This window comes from Spermophilus citellus, assembly GCF_964194105.1.
Source record: "Spermophilus citellus genome assembly, chromosome: 17".
NCBI lineage: Eukaryota > Metazoa > Chordata > Mammalia > Rodentia > Sciuridae > Spermophilus > Spermophilus citellus.
This window is the reverse complement of record NC_138199.1, coordinates 57,515,688-57,530,281: the sequence shown is the minus strand read 5'-3', so window position 1 is coordinate 57,530,281 and position 14,594 is coordinate 57,515,688. Positions and strand designations below refer to the sequence as shown.

At 47.9% G+C, this 14,594-nt stretch overlaps 2 protein-coding genes across 3 annotated transcripts in view; one reads left to right on the top strand and one right to left on the bottom strand.

The window, feature by feature from the left end:
• Window positions 1–10,836, top strand: part of EFTUD2 (elongation factor Tu GTP binding domain containing 2) — a 42,627-nt gene extending 31,791 nt beyond the window's left edge. For both annotated transcript variants that reach the window (XM_081271331.1, XM_081271330.1), the window contains exons 15-28: window positions 1,660–1,787; window positions 2,586–2,779; window positions 3,894–4,005; window positions 4,502–4,642; window positions 5,473–5,574; window positions 6,386–6,468; window positions 7,132–7,218; window positions 7,424–7,550; window positions 7,752–7,839; window positions 8,597–8,715; window positions 8,864–8,958; window positions 9,387–9,540; window positions 9,722–9,829; window positions 10,194–10,836. In XM_081271331.1, coding sequence (XP_081127457.1) covers window positions 1,660–1,787; window positions 2,586–2,779; window positions 3,894–4,005; window positions 4,502–4,642; window positions 5,473–5,574; window positions 6,386–6,468; window positions 7,132–7,218; window positions 7,424–7,550; window positions 7,752–7,839; window positions 8,597–8,715; window positions 8,864–8,958; window positions 9,387–9,540; window positions 9,722–9,829; window positions 10,194–10,289 — 1,634 coding nt within the window. In that variant the 3' untranslated portion in view covers window positions 10,290–10,836. The remainder of the gene's footprint in view (window positions 1–1,659; window positions 1,788–2,585; window positions 2,780–3,893; window positions 4,006–4,501; window positions 4,643–5,472; window positions 5,575–6,385; window positions 6,469–7,131; window positions 7,219–7,423; window positions 7,551–7,751; window positions 7,840–8,596; window positions 8,716–8,863; window positions 8,959–9,386; window positions 9,541–9,721; window positions 9,830–10,193) is intronic.
• A 435-nt stretch (window positions 10,837–11,271) lies between these two features.
• On the bottom strand, window positions 11,272–13,419 carry HIGD1B (HIG1 hypoxia inducible domain family member 1B). Its single transcript, XM_081271424.1, has 4 exons — window positions 13,268–13,419; window positions 13,037–13,187; window positions 12,215–12,349; window positions 11,272–11,412 (listed from the first exon to the last, which is right to left on the bottom strand). Exons 2-4 carry the CDS (start codon window positions 13,134–13,136, stop codon window positions 11,348–11,350), a joined length of 300 nt encoding a protein of 99 aa, XP_081127550.1. The 5' UTR covers window positions 13,137–13,187; window positions 13,268–13,419; the 3' UTR covers window positions 11,272–11,347.
• Window positions 13,420–14,594: the final 1,175 nt, after the last annotated feature.

Genomic DNA, 14,594 nt, shown 5'->3' with positions numbered 1-14,594 from the left:
AGCTCACCTTCTTGTGTCCTGTCACAGGTATCACCAGAACTCTTTTTTACCCTGTAGTAGTGGTCCAAGTGCTGAGGCTCTTTAAACAAACCATAGTTTGGGACACAGAAGCTTTCTATTTTTTCCGAGCTGCTTTCCTTAGTGGATGATAGCAAAACTCCTGACTTGGGAACTTAAAGAAATTAGATCTCCCTAACAGGAGGAGCTTCCAAGTGACAGAGATGAGACAAATTCTGGGTTTGGAATATTTGCTAGGGAATAGTCAGGAAAGCAAACATCTGGGGGAGTGAGCTAGTAGGAAGATTTTAGGCTAGGATTCAGGAGACTTGGGTTATAAACCCAGGTTTCCCTTTCCTACAAGGTGCTCTCCTGTGCCTTAGTGACATAGGAGGTCCATAATTGCTGCTCATTTTCCCCTATGAGAAATGAGTACTGGGCTGATTGAAAATAGACCTGAGTTTGTTATTTGGTACTGGGGATTGAACCCAGGGCACTCAACCACTGAGCTACATCTCTAGCCCTTTTTTATATTTTAAGACAGTGTCTTGCTAAGTTGCTTAGGGCCTCAGTAAGTTGCTGAGGCTGGCTTTGAACTTGTGATCTTTCTGCCTCAGCCTTCCAAGTAACTGAGATTACAAAAGTGTGCCACCATGCCTGGTTGAGTGCTTTCTCTTATATGGCTTATTGTTCTGTTAGGAAAATAGTAATTTATTGAATAGAAATATGGAGAGTTTCTCAGTTCAGGAATTATTTGAGCAAGAAGAGATAGGGTGCTTTTCTAGGTCAGTACAAGCTCTCAGTAAATGTTTATAGTCAATAAAAGCATGGATCTCTGTGGCCGTGGATTGCTGTAGAAACTTTAAACTGTTTTGTCAGCTGAGTTACAAGAAATCTATATCACTGAGACCTGCTTCTTAAACTTCTCTGAATCGGTACAACTCCAAATCTTTCAGCAAAATCCTTCCCTAAAATCATAGTTCCATTCTGTTTGCAACTAAAAGGCTCAGGGGTTACTCCAGTTGAACTGGGCTAACTGGGCTGTACAAAATAATCACACAAGAGACACAAATACCTTTTTCTTTGGGATCGCTGTGATGGCTCCTCTGACCTTAAGGGTCCACAGGAAGAGAGAGAGCGAGAGCACACGCTGACCCCTTTTATTGAGGAGAAGCTATTCAAATGAGACAAGGGGTCAGGTTTCGGGGGGCTGAGTCTATCTTCACGATGTCCACTGTCAGCAGGTTGACTGACACCTGGGTAGGCCACCACTCAAGGGCACAGTAAGAGAAGGGGACACACACCAGGCACTTCCATGGAAGATTCTATTCTAAACAGGGCAAGGGGTTATATTACAAAGGAACAGGTGAGCATAGCTTCACCCATGGGGCTGTAGCAAGACACACCCATGCATGAGACACCAACCCTCAAACCCAAGAAGGGTAGGGAAAGCTCTGCCACATTTCTGTGACTGAGCGCCTCAGCACCCAGCCGGGGAATGTGACTCAGTCGCGAGTAAGGTTGGTCTCCCATAGTTCCATAGTTTTTAGAACCAAAATCATACTCCTTGCAGTCTCCTCAGTGTCATGAGAAGGTCCATAATTGCTGCTCATTTCCCCCTATGAGAGTATGTAGTCATGGCTTTCTCTTCTTTCTCCACAGGCTTTGTGGACATGTGTGTACAGCACATCCCTTCTCCAAAGGTGGGTGCCAAGCCTAAGATTGAGCACACCTACACAGGTGGTGTTGACTCTGACCTTGGCGAGGCCATGAGCGACTGTGACCCTGATGTAAGTGAACATGGCCCCCAGTTCCCTTCCTGCATAGGCATACTGATTTTTGGTCTTAGGAGTAATGCTCTCTTTCCCATCTTTGCCTCCCACTGAACCCTCCGTGAGCAGAGTCAGGTCTGAATTCACAGCCAGATGTTGCCAGTACTAGTGAACACTCTCATGCTTTCTGACTCTCAGGGTCTTGTTCTGTAATGTGAGGATAATATCAGTTGTTACGACAGTTAAACAAGATTAAGGAAGTATTACAGTTGTGTTTAGCATGGTGCTATAGTAAAGATTACTGGCAGATAGTAAAGATTCAACAAGTGGTATCTGTCTTGTCAGTCTGGGGTTTAAAAACACCTTTCTAGGGCTAGAGTGTAGCTCCATGCTAGAGCATATGCTTAGCATGGATATGACCCTGTGTTCAATCCCCAGACACCAAAAAACAGCAACTACCAAAAAAAAAAAAAAACTCCAGTCATTCCTCAGGCAATGTAGTGTCTCGTCATAAGCATATGGTAGGTTGAGAATTGTGAGTTACACGTTCAGAGGAAATTTAGGGCAAGTAATTTTGTCAGTATTGCCAATTTGCCATCCCAAACCTGCTTGTCTTCCCGTTACCTTAGCCTGTGTCTCCTGTTAACCCTCCAGAGAGGAAGGGTCAGACCATGGTTTGGAACTTTCTTGGGTGATCACCATATCTTCCTTAGGTCTGGGTTCTCCGGAGTTCATGTAGTTACTGCCAAGAGGTGAAGACAGCGGTACTTACCCACAAGATGTATGTAGTTGAAGCTGCCCTGTCTCTTCCTCCAGGGTCCCCTGATGTGTCACACTACTAAAATGTACAGCACAGATGATGGAGTTCAGTTTCATGCATTCGGCCGGGTACTGAGTGGCACCATCCATGCTGGGCAGCCTGTGAAGGTGCTGGGGGAGAACTATACTCTGGAAGATGAGGAAGATTCCCAGATATGCACTGTGGGCCGCCTTTGGATCTCTGTGGCCAGGTACTGCCAACCATAGCCTCCCGGGGCATGTCTTGGCCTCTATTCTGGGATTTCCCCTAAAAGCTGGGAGGAGTGATCCTCCTTGGAAGTACAGTGGCTGCCTGGCTCTTTACAGTGTCGAGAGGGTAGGAGGACCCTCCCTCAGCATAGCTATCACCTTCCACTTCTTACTACTCAGGGTGGCTAGGGCCAAAGAGCAGCTACTGTTGGAATAATTCCAAAAGCCTTGCCTCTGTTGTTTTTTGTTGTTTTTTCATTTCTGGGATTAAACTCAGGGACAGTCTACCACTAAATGACATTCCTAGCCCTATCTATCTATCTATCTATCTATCTATCTATTTGAGACAGAATCTTACTACGTTGCCAGGGGTCTCACCAAGTTGCTGAGGCTGACCTTGAACTTGGGATCCACCTGTGTCATCCTCCTGAGTTGCTGGGATTAAAAGCATACACCACTGCCCAATTTACCTCTGCATTTTGAACTTTTATAGGAAGATTTCCATTTTTATTCATCTTAGTTCTCTTCATTTCTTCTGTGATCCTTTAAGTTATAACCTTTCTGTTTCTACCCAAAAGAAATTGTTTCCCAAACTTTATTGTCTGTGCTTTGACCAAGGTAGAAGACTTCACTGGATCCTCAGTCAAATTTACCTCAGCCTCTGGCTGCCTATCAGTTTATGATGTAGGCATCTCAATTGGCAGGGAGAACCAAGGCAGTCCTGTTCCCTAATGTGTCTGCTCTGCCTTAACCAGGGTCCCTTTTCCCTCCTCCAAATCTACCAAATTCTCTAGAAGGCAAAAGAAAATCAGAGAACCAAGAAAGTTGAAGTATCTTTCATCTTTTGATATCCCCTTATGTTGGACACCCCAGGCAGTGACTTTTACCATAAACCTCTGATTGAAATTACATTCTCCTGTTATGTCCTCTTCTGATTCCTTATACTTTTGTTTTTCAAGGCACTCTTTGTATACATGGAATTGTATGATTATATTGTTTGCCTCTCTCCCCTGCAAGAAGTACCTGGTCTGCGTGTCTCTGCTCCTGGCCCAGTGCATTTTTATGCAGTGAATGCTCTTCCTAAGTTCCATGACTGCTTATTGGATGTTGTTTCAGGTACCACATTGAAGTGAACCGTGTTCCTGCAGGCAACTGGGTTCTGATTGAAGGTGTTGATCAACCAATCGTGAAGACAGCGACCATAACGGAACCCCGAGGCAATGAGGAGGTAGCATTTCTGAAGAGGCCAGCTGGAATGGCTTAAGCTAGAGGATCACGAGGAACCAGGGCACATGTGAACAACAAACAGGAACTCCAAGGGGTCTAACTCAGAGTTGTTGCCATTTCCTGGTTACAGGCCCCAGCATGGACTCAGCCTTTTAGTTCTGACCCTGCTGGATTCTCCCTGTACTTAAACTCAGATGTTAGGAATATTTTGTTCTTTTCCACTTCTTTTTGTTCTGCCAAAATATGTGGGAATGATTGGCCTTTTGGGTTGTCCCCAAGCAGCACAGAGGCTCCTGTTTGGGGAATATCTGACTCTCAGCAAGTCTTCAGCTCTCTCATATGCCTGCCTGCATCTTTTTACCCCGTCACTGTGGTGCTGGGGGTGGGATCTGGTCCTCACACACACTAGGCACACTGCTTCCCTGCCCAGCCTACACCTGCACCTTCTGTGCCTTCTCAGACCAGATGCCCTGACTCCTCTGCATTTTGAATCTCAGGCTCAGATTTTCCGGCCCTTGAAGTTCAATACCACATCTGTTATTAAGATTGCTGTGGAGCCAGTCAACCCCTCAGAGCTACCCAAGATGCTCGATGGCCTGCGCAAGGTCAACAAGAGTTATCCGTCCCTCACCACCAAGGTATGTGTGGGACTGCTGCTGCTGCTGCTGCCAGACCCAATTTTCCCTGGCTGCCTGCTCTGCACCACCTTCTGCTTCACATTCTCAGGTGTTCCTGAACTGTTGCTTTTGGCAAATGATAACAGGAGCAGTCATGCCTATTAATATTACTTGAGGGCAGGATAAAACCTGTGTATGTAGGTTCCCCCAGTGTCTTTACATAGAAAGAATATATTCCTTATGAATACACTTTGAATTGATTCTTCCAGAAAAGTTATTCTTGTCCTTGAACACTTCTAATCCTGTCAACATACCTTTCTGAGTAACTGGCCAAGCTAAAGGGCTACTTTGTTGTCCGTGGACATAGGGTAGGGTTTCTCCTAAATGGCTAGGATAGGACTGAAGTCAATGACTTTACACTCAGTAGCACTGTGCTCAGTGCTCCCACCTTCTCAAGGACCAATAGGTAAGGAAGTATGCCTCACTGAGGTGGTTTTGTTGTTGTTCGGTACCAGGGATTGAACTCGGGGTCACTTGGTCACTGAGACACATTCCCAGCCCTATTTTGTATTTTATTTAGAAACTGAGTTGCTTAGAACCTCACTTTTTGCTGAGGCTGGCTTTGAACTCACAATCCTCCTATTTTAGCCTCCCAAGCTACTGACTGGGATTACAAGCATGTGCCACTGTGCCCGGCCTTACTGAGGTTTTTTGAAGAGGCTGGAACAGTCACTGTTTCTGATAGTAGGTTGAGGCATCCCCGGTCCAGTCCTGGCCTGGATTCTATTTGCATCTGCAGTTGCTCACACAAGAGAGTCCAGGCTATGACCACCAGGGCTGTTGTGTTTCAGGTGGAAGAGTCTGGCGAGCATGTGATCCTGGGCACTGGAGAGCTCTACCTGGACTGTGTCATGCATGATCTGCGGAAGATGTACTCAGAGATAGACATCAAGGTAAATTAGTGCACCTTTCTTTGGCCCCTGCCTATCCAGCAGCCAGAATCCTTGCTCCAGGCAGATTTCACTGGATGTCCAAAAGAAGAGGGGTGAACTGGAAGATATCCACTTATAGAAAGCACTTTCTGTTGCTTCTCCTTTGTGAAGGCTTTGGAGAACTTTTTTGTCCCCTTACTGGGTTATTCTCAGTGTCAAGGTTCCCAGGCCAGTTATTCTTTGTCCTTTTGTTAGAAAAATTATTTCACAATTGTAGTGATGGAGGGCTTAGAGTGGACGGTTTTGAGGTGAGTGGAGGGTGGCTCTTGCAGATTCATCATCACCACTCCTGATGTGGTCCTTTGAACCATGCATCCCTTGGCCTCCATCTCCCAGTTGAGGCACACTTTCTTCAGTGTCCTGTGCTACTTGGGCAGGTACCCTCAGTACCTCTGTTAGACTCATCTGCTGATGTGCGTGAGTGAGCATCAGGGAGCAGGTGTTCGCCAGGATCTCTAGCACTGACTGTTGCACTCCCAGGAATTGTTCAGTGACTGACGGTGGGGGGCCAAGCACATGTTGGAAGCTGTCTTGGAAGACTGTAATTAAGGCCCTTACTCTTGGCTCAGGAATAAAATGCCTTTACTGTCTTCTCAGGCTTTTTAGTGATGGCATGGACAGTGCTACAGCCTGCATTGTGCCTGTTACCTGTGCTGGTGAAGGAACAGGTTCTCAAAGAGGGAGAGCCAAGGGCACTTCAGAGTTCCCTTAGGTAGAACGTTGTCCTTCCAACAAAAGTAGACTTTGCCTCAGCAATTTATTTTGTTCCCAGGTGGCTGACCCTGTGGTCACGTTTTGTGAGACGGTGGTGGAAACATCCTCCCTCAAGTGCTTTGCTGAAACACCCAATAAAAAGTAAGCTGGGAGCATAGTGTCCCTGGACTGGCAGCCTCAAGGACACTGTCGCCCTACACTTACCCCACTTCCACCCCCAGCCCAGCACTGTGGAAGTAGAGACACCCAAGACAGGGGCTGGGGATGTGGCTCAAGCGGTGGCGCGCTCGCCTGGCATGCGTGCGGCCTGGGTTCGATCCTCAGCACCACATACAAACAAAGATGTTGTGTCCGCCAAAGAACTGGAAGAATAAATATTAAAATTCTCTTCAATCCTTTGTCTTAGATATTACCAAGAGGAGTTCCATAGTTGCCACTTCTCCTCTGTCATGTGACAAAATAAAAATTTGCCCCAAAATCTAATTATTGGTTATTTTAAATTATTATTATTATTCCTTGGTATCCCAAAAATAAATTATTGTTATTTATTTTTTTGCTACTGAGGATGGAACCCAGGGCCTTACATGTGCTAAGCATGTGCTCTACCACTAAACTACATTCCCAGCCGTAGCTCCACTTGTTTAACAAATAGACTGAAATGAAAGAAGACAAGTCCTTTGTTCCACCCTGCCCCTGAGGCTTCCTCTGATTTCACTGCCTCAGCTGTCCGCTTTGTTGCCCTTTCCTTAGGAATGCCCCACTAGTCCTGTGAGCCCTCCTCATTGCCTTTGTCTTTCTCACCAGGAACAAGATCACCATGATTGCTGAGCCTCTTGAGAAGGGCCTCGCCGAAGACATAGAGAACGAGGTGGTTCAGATCACATGGAACAGGTGGGTGCGTGGCTCTGCCTCTAGGGCGGATGCCACAGTTTACCTGCCACACATCATTCTGGGAAGGAGTTATGTGTCCCGCCTTTGCTAATGTTCTGAGCACAGCATGGGCTGAATGGGGTGACTCTTCTCCAGAAAGGGAGGGTCCATGGTCCCGAAGCCTTCAACGGAGCTGTCTGATACTTCCATTTTCTCCTCTCCCCAGAAAGAAGCTAGGAGAGTTCTTCCAGACCAAGTATGATTGGGATCTGCTGGCTGCCCGGTCTATCTGGGCTTTTGGCCCTGATGCCACAGGCCCCAACATCCTGGTGGATGATACCTTGCCCTCTGAGGTACTGCAGAACTGATGGGAACCACGTGGCACTCTTTATAGCTCCTGAGTAGAGGAAACTGCAGTGTGTCCTCCTTTTCTCAAAATATTTTGAGTTCTCTGGTGAAGGAGAGGGTCTTCTCCTAGCTGTACCTCTCTTCTCCCCCTCTCAACTTTTTGGTTGGTTGGAGGACTGCTGAGGAGCCTTCATGTTTCTCTACAGGTGGACAAGGCTCTTCTTGGCTCGGTGAAGGATAGCATCGTTCAAGGTTTCCAGTGGGGAACCAGGGAGGGGCCCCTGTGTGATGAATGTAAGTCCATAGCGCCTCCCCCATCCATGGGACCCAGCCAGAGAAGCAGCTAGGAATGTACATAGGGTCTGTCCCATGTCCTGGGCCAACTTCTTCCCCTTTCCTTATCCCATTGCCACCACTTGGCACTTCCTAGAAATGAAGTCACTTCTAGACCAACATTGCTTCTCACTCCTGAATAGGAGCTGTCTTTGGGTGTATGTGACAAGAGATATAGTGAAGACTGAGATTGGAGTGGTTTCTTGACCCAGATTGGACTTCATGGGACTAAATGTGAAATTCCTAGAACTTGATTCTGCTTCCAAACAAAAAGGTTTAATATCTGCAGGGGGTGGGGACCACAAATTTGTAGAGAAGCTCTTATGGTCTGAATCAAATGTATACTTAACTGCTGACCTCTTTTACCACACACCTTCTTGATCTGATTAGAACACCCACTCTCAGTGTGTATATAAGGTACTGAATCCAAGGGTGCTGTAGCACTGGCTACATCCTCAGCCCTTTTTTAATTTTTATTTTGAGACAGGATCTTGCTAAGTTGCTTAGGTTGGTCTCAAACTTGGTACTCCTGCCTCGTACTCCTGAGTTGCTGGGATTAACAGGTGGTGTCACTGTGTCCAGCTCCAGTGTGATTTTTGTACCACATTTTCTGTGGCTGTGATGTATGTAATGTAGCAAGATTCTGTACTGCTCTGCTATAGCCCTGTGACTAGCCCCAGAACCAAACCTCACAGAGTTGTCCTCATCTCCTTTTTAGTGATTCGGAATGTCAAGTTTAAGATCCTGGATGCGGTGGTTGCCCAGGAGCCTCTGCACCGGGGTGGAGGCCAGATTATCCCCACAGCCAGGAGAGTTGTCTATTCTGCCTTCCTCATGGTAAGAGCAGGGCTGTAGGGGACCATCCTGTTTCCCCAGACAGGGCGATAAGTAGAGGACCAGGCTTTGTGTGCCTGGAGACATTTTATCCAGGGTCTCCCTTCTCAGCCCTCCCCAAGCTGAGCCCTTCCTCCCTGCTCTGTTGCAGGCCACTCCTCGTCTGATGGAGCCTTACTACTTTGTAGAGGTCCAGGCCCCTGCAGACTGTGTATCTGCCGTTTATACTGTCCTGGCCAGGCGCAGGTGAGCAACCCCAGTGTGTCAGGGAGAGTGCTAAGATCAAGAGCAGAACAGGAAATGCCTCAGCTGCTGAGGGGGCATAGTAGAGCTTAGCCTCCAATCTGTCCACTCTGGACCCAGTCAGCTCACTTTCCAGAAGGAAGTAGGAGAGGAATGAGGCAATCTCTGGCTTTATCACAAATTACAACTAAAATTTCATGGACCCCTACTCAGAGAGCTCCTGGGGGAAGTACTGAAGCAAGTCAACTATGTGAATATCTCTAGGACCCTATCCTGTCTGCTTTTTCTGCTCTCTGTAGAGCATTCTTGGTTATTTTTTCTTTGCTGGGAACTCTGGGCTAGGTTGAATCTGGGAGCAGCAAAAGCCAGATTGCTCCTTGGCTTTTGGCCTCTGTATACGTAAGGATTCAACCTTTGCCTTTCTGTCCCAGGGGGCATGTGACTCAGGATGCACCCATCCCAGGCTCCCCTCTCTACACCATCAAAGCTTTCATTCCAGCCATCGACTCTTTTGGCTTTGAGACTGATCTCCGGACTCATACCCAGGGACAGGCCTTTTCCCTGTCTGTCTTCCACCATTGGCAGGTAAGAAAATGGGGCAAACCAGCCAGCCTGGCCTTCCACCTATACAAGCTGATCCCTATCTAACCTATTTCTCCAACCCCCCAAGTGAGGTGTTTAGTATCCTAGAGAAGAGTCCTGCTTTGGGCTTGAAGCCTCTGGAATCCAAGTCTGCCTAGAACATTAGAAACCCTTTGCCTTTCAGATTGTTCCTGGTGATCCTCTGGACAAGAGCATTGTCATCCGCCCCTTGGAGCCACAGCCAGCTCCTCACCTGGCCCGGGAATTCATGATTAAAACCCGTCGTAGGAAGGTATGTGTTCCTCAGGCCCATTGTAGTCCCTCAACCCCCAGGAGCCTCAGCAGAAGTTTGGTTCCTTTCTTCTTCATGGACCCTTTTCCTGAGGGCCTATAGACTGAGAATAGTTTGCGGCACAGTGCGGAAGGAAGTGATTTGTACATTCCTTAGACAACCAGAACTGGGGCCTTTAGGGAAAAGGGAGCCGGGAGAGGAGTGTCTTCTGGGCTGTGACAGTACCCTAAAGGCACAGCTTCTGAATAGTTACCTACATTCCAGCTCCTGCCAGCCTCCACCTCCAGCCCAGGTCTTGGACAGCCCCTAGCTCAGCCAGTCCCCATATGGAGCTCACTCTTGCACTTGCCCCCATTCTCCACAGGGCCTGAGTGAAGATGTGAGCATCAGCAAGTTCTTCGACGATCCTATGTTGCTGGAGCTCGCCAAACAAGATGTTGTGCTCAATTACCCCATGTGAGTGCAGGTGTTCCTGGCAGTTCCTGAACTTGAAGCTGAGACCTGTGTGACTTGGTCTTCATGTTGTCAAAGAGTGTCTGAGAATTGCTGTGGCCATGATGAACAACTCACAAACCTCCAGTCCAGAGTCCCAGTGAAGAAGGGCCATTTGGCCTCCTGATTCTTTCTGTGGCCTCTGCCTGGCTCCATTCCCAAGGAACAGAGAGGAGCTTGGGCCCAGGGAAAGAGAAGAGGATGAATGTTATTTTGTTTGTTAGTTTGTTTATTTGGAAATTTTTTGTGGTAGTGGGAATTAAACTCAGGGGCACTCGACCACTGAGCCATATCCCCGGCCCAGTTTTGTATTTTATTTGAGACAGGGTCTCACTGAGTTGTTTACCACCTCACTAAATTGCTCGGGCTGGTTGAACTCGCAATCCTCCAGCATGCCCGGCCTGGAGGATGAAAGTTTTTAACCCCAAGAGCCACTGTCTTCAGGATTTACATGGAATTTTACTTTTTACAAGTTCAACCTTAGTTGTGTTTTGTAAATGAACAGAAAATTCTGACCTCTGCCTTGGCCTGCTTCTTTCATCCGCCGCACCCCCATCCTGCCTAGTCCTCGTGCTTACATTCTGGATATATGTCATCTCCCATGAGGCATCGTTGCCTCTGCTCCAGCTGCTGCCTCCTTCCTGCCTGGGTCCCCAGGGAAAGCAGTCTGTGGAGGAACGCCTTTCTCTTGCTTCAGTGTTCCCATGAGCCTCAAGGCCCCTTCGTTGCCCCTCCATCCCGTGCCCACTCCATGCTGCTTCTGGGCAGACCTGAGGTGGTATGGGAGTTGATTGGATTCTGGGATTTAAGGTCTGCCTACCTTGACCTTTGGAGACCACTGCCCCTTATATGTCTCCCTGTCCCTGGAGTTGGGGACCAAAGCTGTATGATATCCAGCCTTTCTTCTAGGTCCCTTCCTCTGCTCTCTGCTAGTGAAGAAGACACTTGACTTTCCTCAGCACTGGTTTATTAGGCACATAACAGAGGCTGAGGAGGGGGTCAGGCCACCCAGCCCCCTCAGGAGCACTACTTCTCCCCAGTGTCCTGTGCCGTCCTCTTGCTGTAATCTCTGTACATCGTGTACACAGCGCCTGTGTGAGGAAGAAGAAGAAATGCCCCTTGCCATCTGAACCCTGTACCCATTCTGTGGCTCCCCCTGGTGTCCCAAAGTTTCCATTCTAGCTGGTCCTTTGAGAGTTCGGCATCCTTGCTTATCAGTCCCAATAGCTGCTCCATGCATCTAACCACACAGCCTGTGGGAACAGCCCATTCAGCAGTTCACAAAGCACTTTAGTGTGTATTCTGTATCTGTCTGAGATACCTCAGCAATCTGTGAAGTGGGCAAGCCAGGGTGACTAGCTGTATTATACATCAGAAACAGGCTCAGCAAGGAGATTGGCTTGCTGTCACAGCAAGTAGCTTCCTGCCTTTTTTATCAAGAAAGGAAGAGATCCAACATGTTCTGCTGCATGACATTTCTCATTTCTAGGGCAACCTCATGAAGCAGGCTGCACACCATCCCACAGGCCCAGGGCAGGAGACTGAACAAGGAACCCTGACAATGTCTAAGTTCAGAAGCCTCTTCAAGGGTTTGATGTGCATCCTATGGGAAGTCAAGGGCCTTTTGATTGTAAAAACTCAGACTTTTTTTGTTTTTTTTAAAGAGAGAGTGAGAGAGGAGAGAGAGAAAGAGAATTTTTAATATTTATTTTTTAGTTCTCAGCGGACACAACATCTTTGTTGGTATGTGGTGCTGAGTATCAAACCCGGGCCGCACGCATGCCAGGCGAGCGCGCTACCACTTGAGCCACATCCCCAGCCCAAGAACTCAGACTTTTACCTCAGCCAATTTGCCCTTCTCCTGTGACCTGCCCCCCACCCCAAGCTGCTTACCTAGCATGATTGCACCCACAGCACAGGCCTGTGCTGCCACTCGGGTGTGAATCAGATGTATGGACATCTTGGTGGAACCACGAGCTTTCAGCCGATAAATTCTGTATGCTGCCACCAGCAGGCAGCCTCCCAAGCCTGTGGGCAGAGAATGTGACCAACCCCTGGCCTTGGCCTTCAAGCTCAGTTGTTCTCTGATTAGACAGGCTGGGAGGCTAGATAAGTGGCTGCTTTTGCGCAGTTTGAGAGGGGAGCTGGTAGCATTAGGTTGAGCTGATTCCCCTTGATGGCATTTTTAAAGTGGCTGTATCCCTTCCCCATATACAAATAGCCCATCCCCATGACCATGCCACCTTGGCGCTGGGGCCCTGTCTCTAACCACAGCTGGCTCCCACATCCTGGTACAGCTGTTTTTCTGCTCTCCCAGGGACTTAAAGGAATCCCAAATTATAATTCTGACCCTCCCCATCCTGAGGCTGGTATTGGTGCCCCAAGTTTCCCTTTGTCCCATGCATTCAATTCCTGTCTACTTCCACCCATCCAGACTCCCTTGTCTCATTGTGAGGGTTTGTTCCTGGTGCAGTGCATAGGACCACTTAATTTCTCTAACCTCTGCCTCATTTTTGTTTGTTTTTTTTTTTGGGGGGGGTGGTGGTGGTGGTGGTGGTGGTCCTGGGGATTGAACCCAGGGCCTCATTCTTGCTAACCAAGCACTGTACCACTGAACTAAATCCCCAACCTCTCATTCTCCTTTGGAAAGACCAGAAGTCACTATCTCTTTGAGAGAAGTTCCCCCTTCATGTCCCCATTCTTTTCCCTACTCACCTATGGGTACCAATGGAGAGTCCCTGGTCTTCCTCAGAAACTTCTCAGACACGCTGTCCTCGCCCTCAGGTGGCACCCACCAGCCTTTGTTAGCAGACATGATCCTGGACCCAGTTGTTAACAGCCGGGGGTCTTAGACTTCAGCCCAGTCCTAGGAGGTACCCCACAGTAAGAATTCTGGTTCTCAGTCTGGAGTGGAAAGGAGTTGGTTACCCGCTAGCATCCTCTTACCATGCTAAGCACAGTCTCCTCTTGAAAAGATGTCCCTCCTGGTTATCCTGTCTCAGGTGTTTGGGCCACTAGCAGCCACTTCCTCCATGTCCTTCCTAATGTCTGCCTCTTCCTCCCAACATCTGCTTCTTCCCCAACTCATTCTGACTTTACTGTTTTCTCTGCCACCCCCCTTCCCTCCATTTGCATCACTGGGTAAGATCCTTGGGCCAAGAAAAACAACTGGAAAAATCCACAGAGACTGAGCGGAACAGTCCTTGAATCTTGGGGGCCTCCACTGGTCCTGGTTTTGTGACAGTTACTCCTGAGGGAGCTAAAGAGTAGGGTCTGGCCCTGGGGAGCCAGAGTCATCCCAGTTACAGTACTGAATACTAAATCACCAGAGGCAGAGGTTCAAACGATGGGACATTGATTCATGTATAATTTAGCATATATTTTGCACATTAATACTAAAACAAATTCCGGTCTCTGAGCTGCTCTTCAAACCACTACCTCCATTTCTAGGGAGAAAACTCCTACTGTTCTAACTTGCCAACCCCTGTAAATATCTGCTCTGCTCACAAACTAGATGTAGTCCTGGTCCTCACAGCGGGATTTCTGCCAGTGGGATCCCTTCTTAAGTCCAACCATAAGACCAATTCTCCCTACTTGAGTCAACTTCTCTTCCTAGTTGCCCCTTCTCCTGGAGGAGAAATGACCAGTGGCCCCACAGGTCTCAGCATGCTGGTGCTTACCCTAGGAGATGGTAGAAAGTGGAGCGTGAGCAGCAGGGCCAGGGCTCAGAATCTGCTGTTTTGAACCGTCCAAGAGCTGATGTTGGAGCTATCACTATGGGGTCAGGGAAGCAGTGACTCGAGCTTTGTGCAGACTTTGAAGTCGGGGAAGAGAGGGGTGGAGAAAGGACAGGGCATGGGTCTTAACCCCCCATCCGCTGAGCTCCAGACACTGGAAAAGCATGTTGGACTGTAGCGGCACCCCCTCCTCCACACACACACAAAAATCTTAACTAAGCTTCTCCAGAAATTTTCACCATAATTGATTTTAAGACTATAATTAGGCCAGGATTGTGTCTCAATGGTAGAGTGCTTGCCTAGCATGTGTGAGACACTGGGTTCAATCCCTGGCACCACATAAAAATAAAAAATAAAGGTATTGTGTCCATCTACAACTAAAAAAATTTTTTTAAAGACTGTAAGCAAGGGGTTGGAGTTGTGGCTCAGAGGTAGAGCACTTGCCCAGCATGAGTGAGGCACTGGGTTCGATCCTCAGCACCACATAAAAATAAAAAATAAAGATATTGTATCCACCAATAACTAAAAAAATAAAT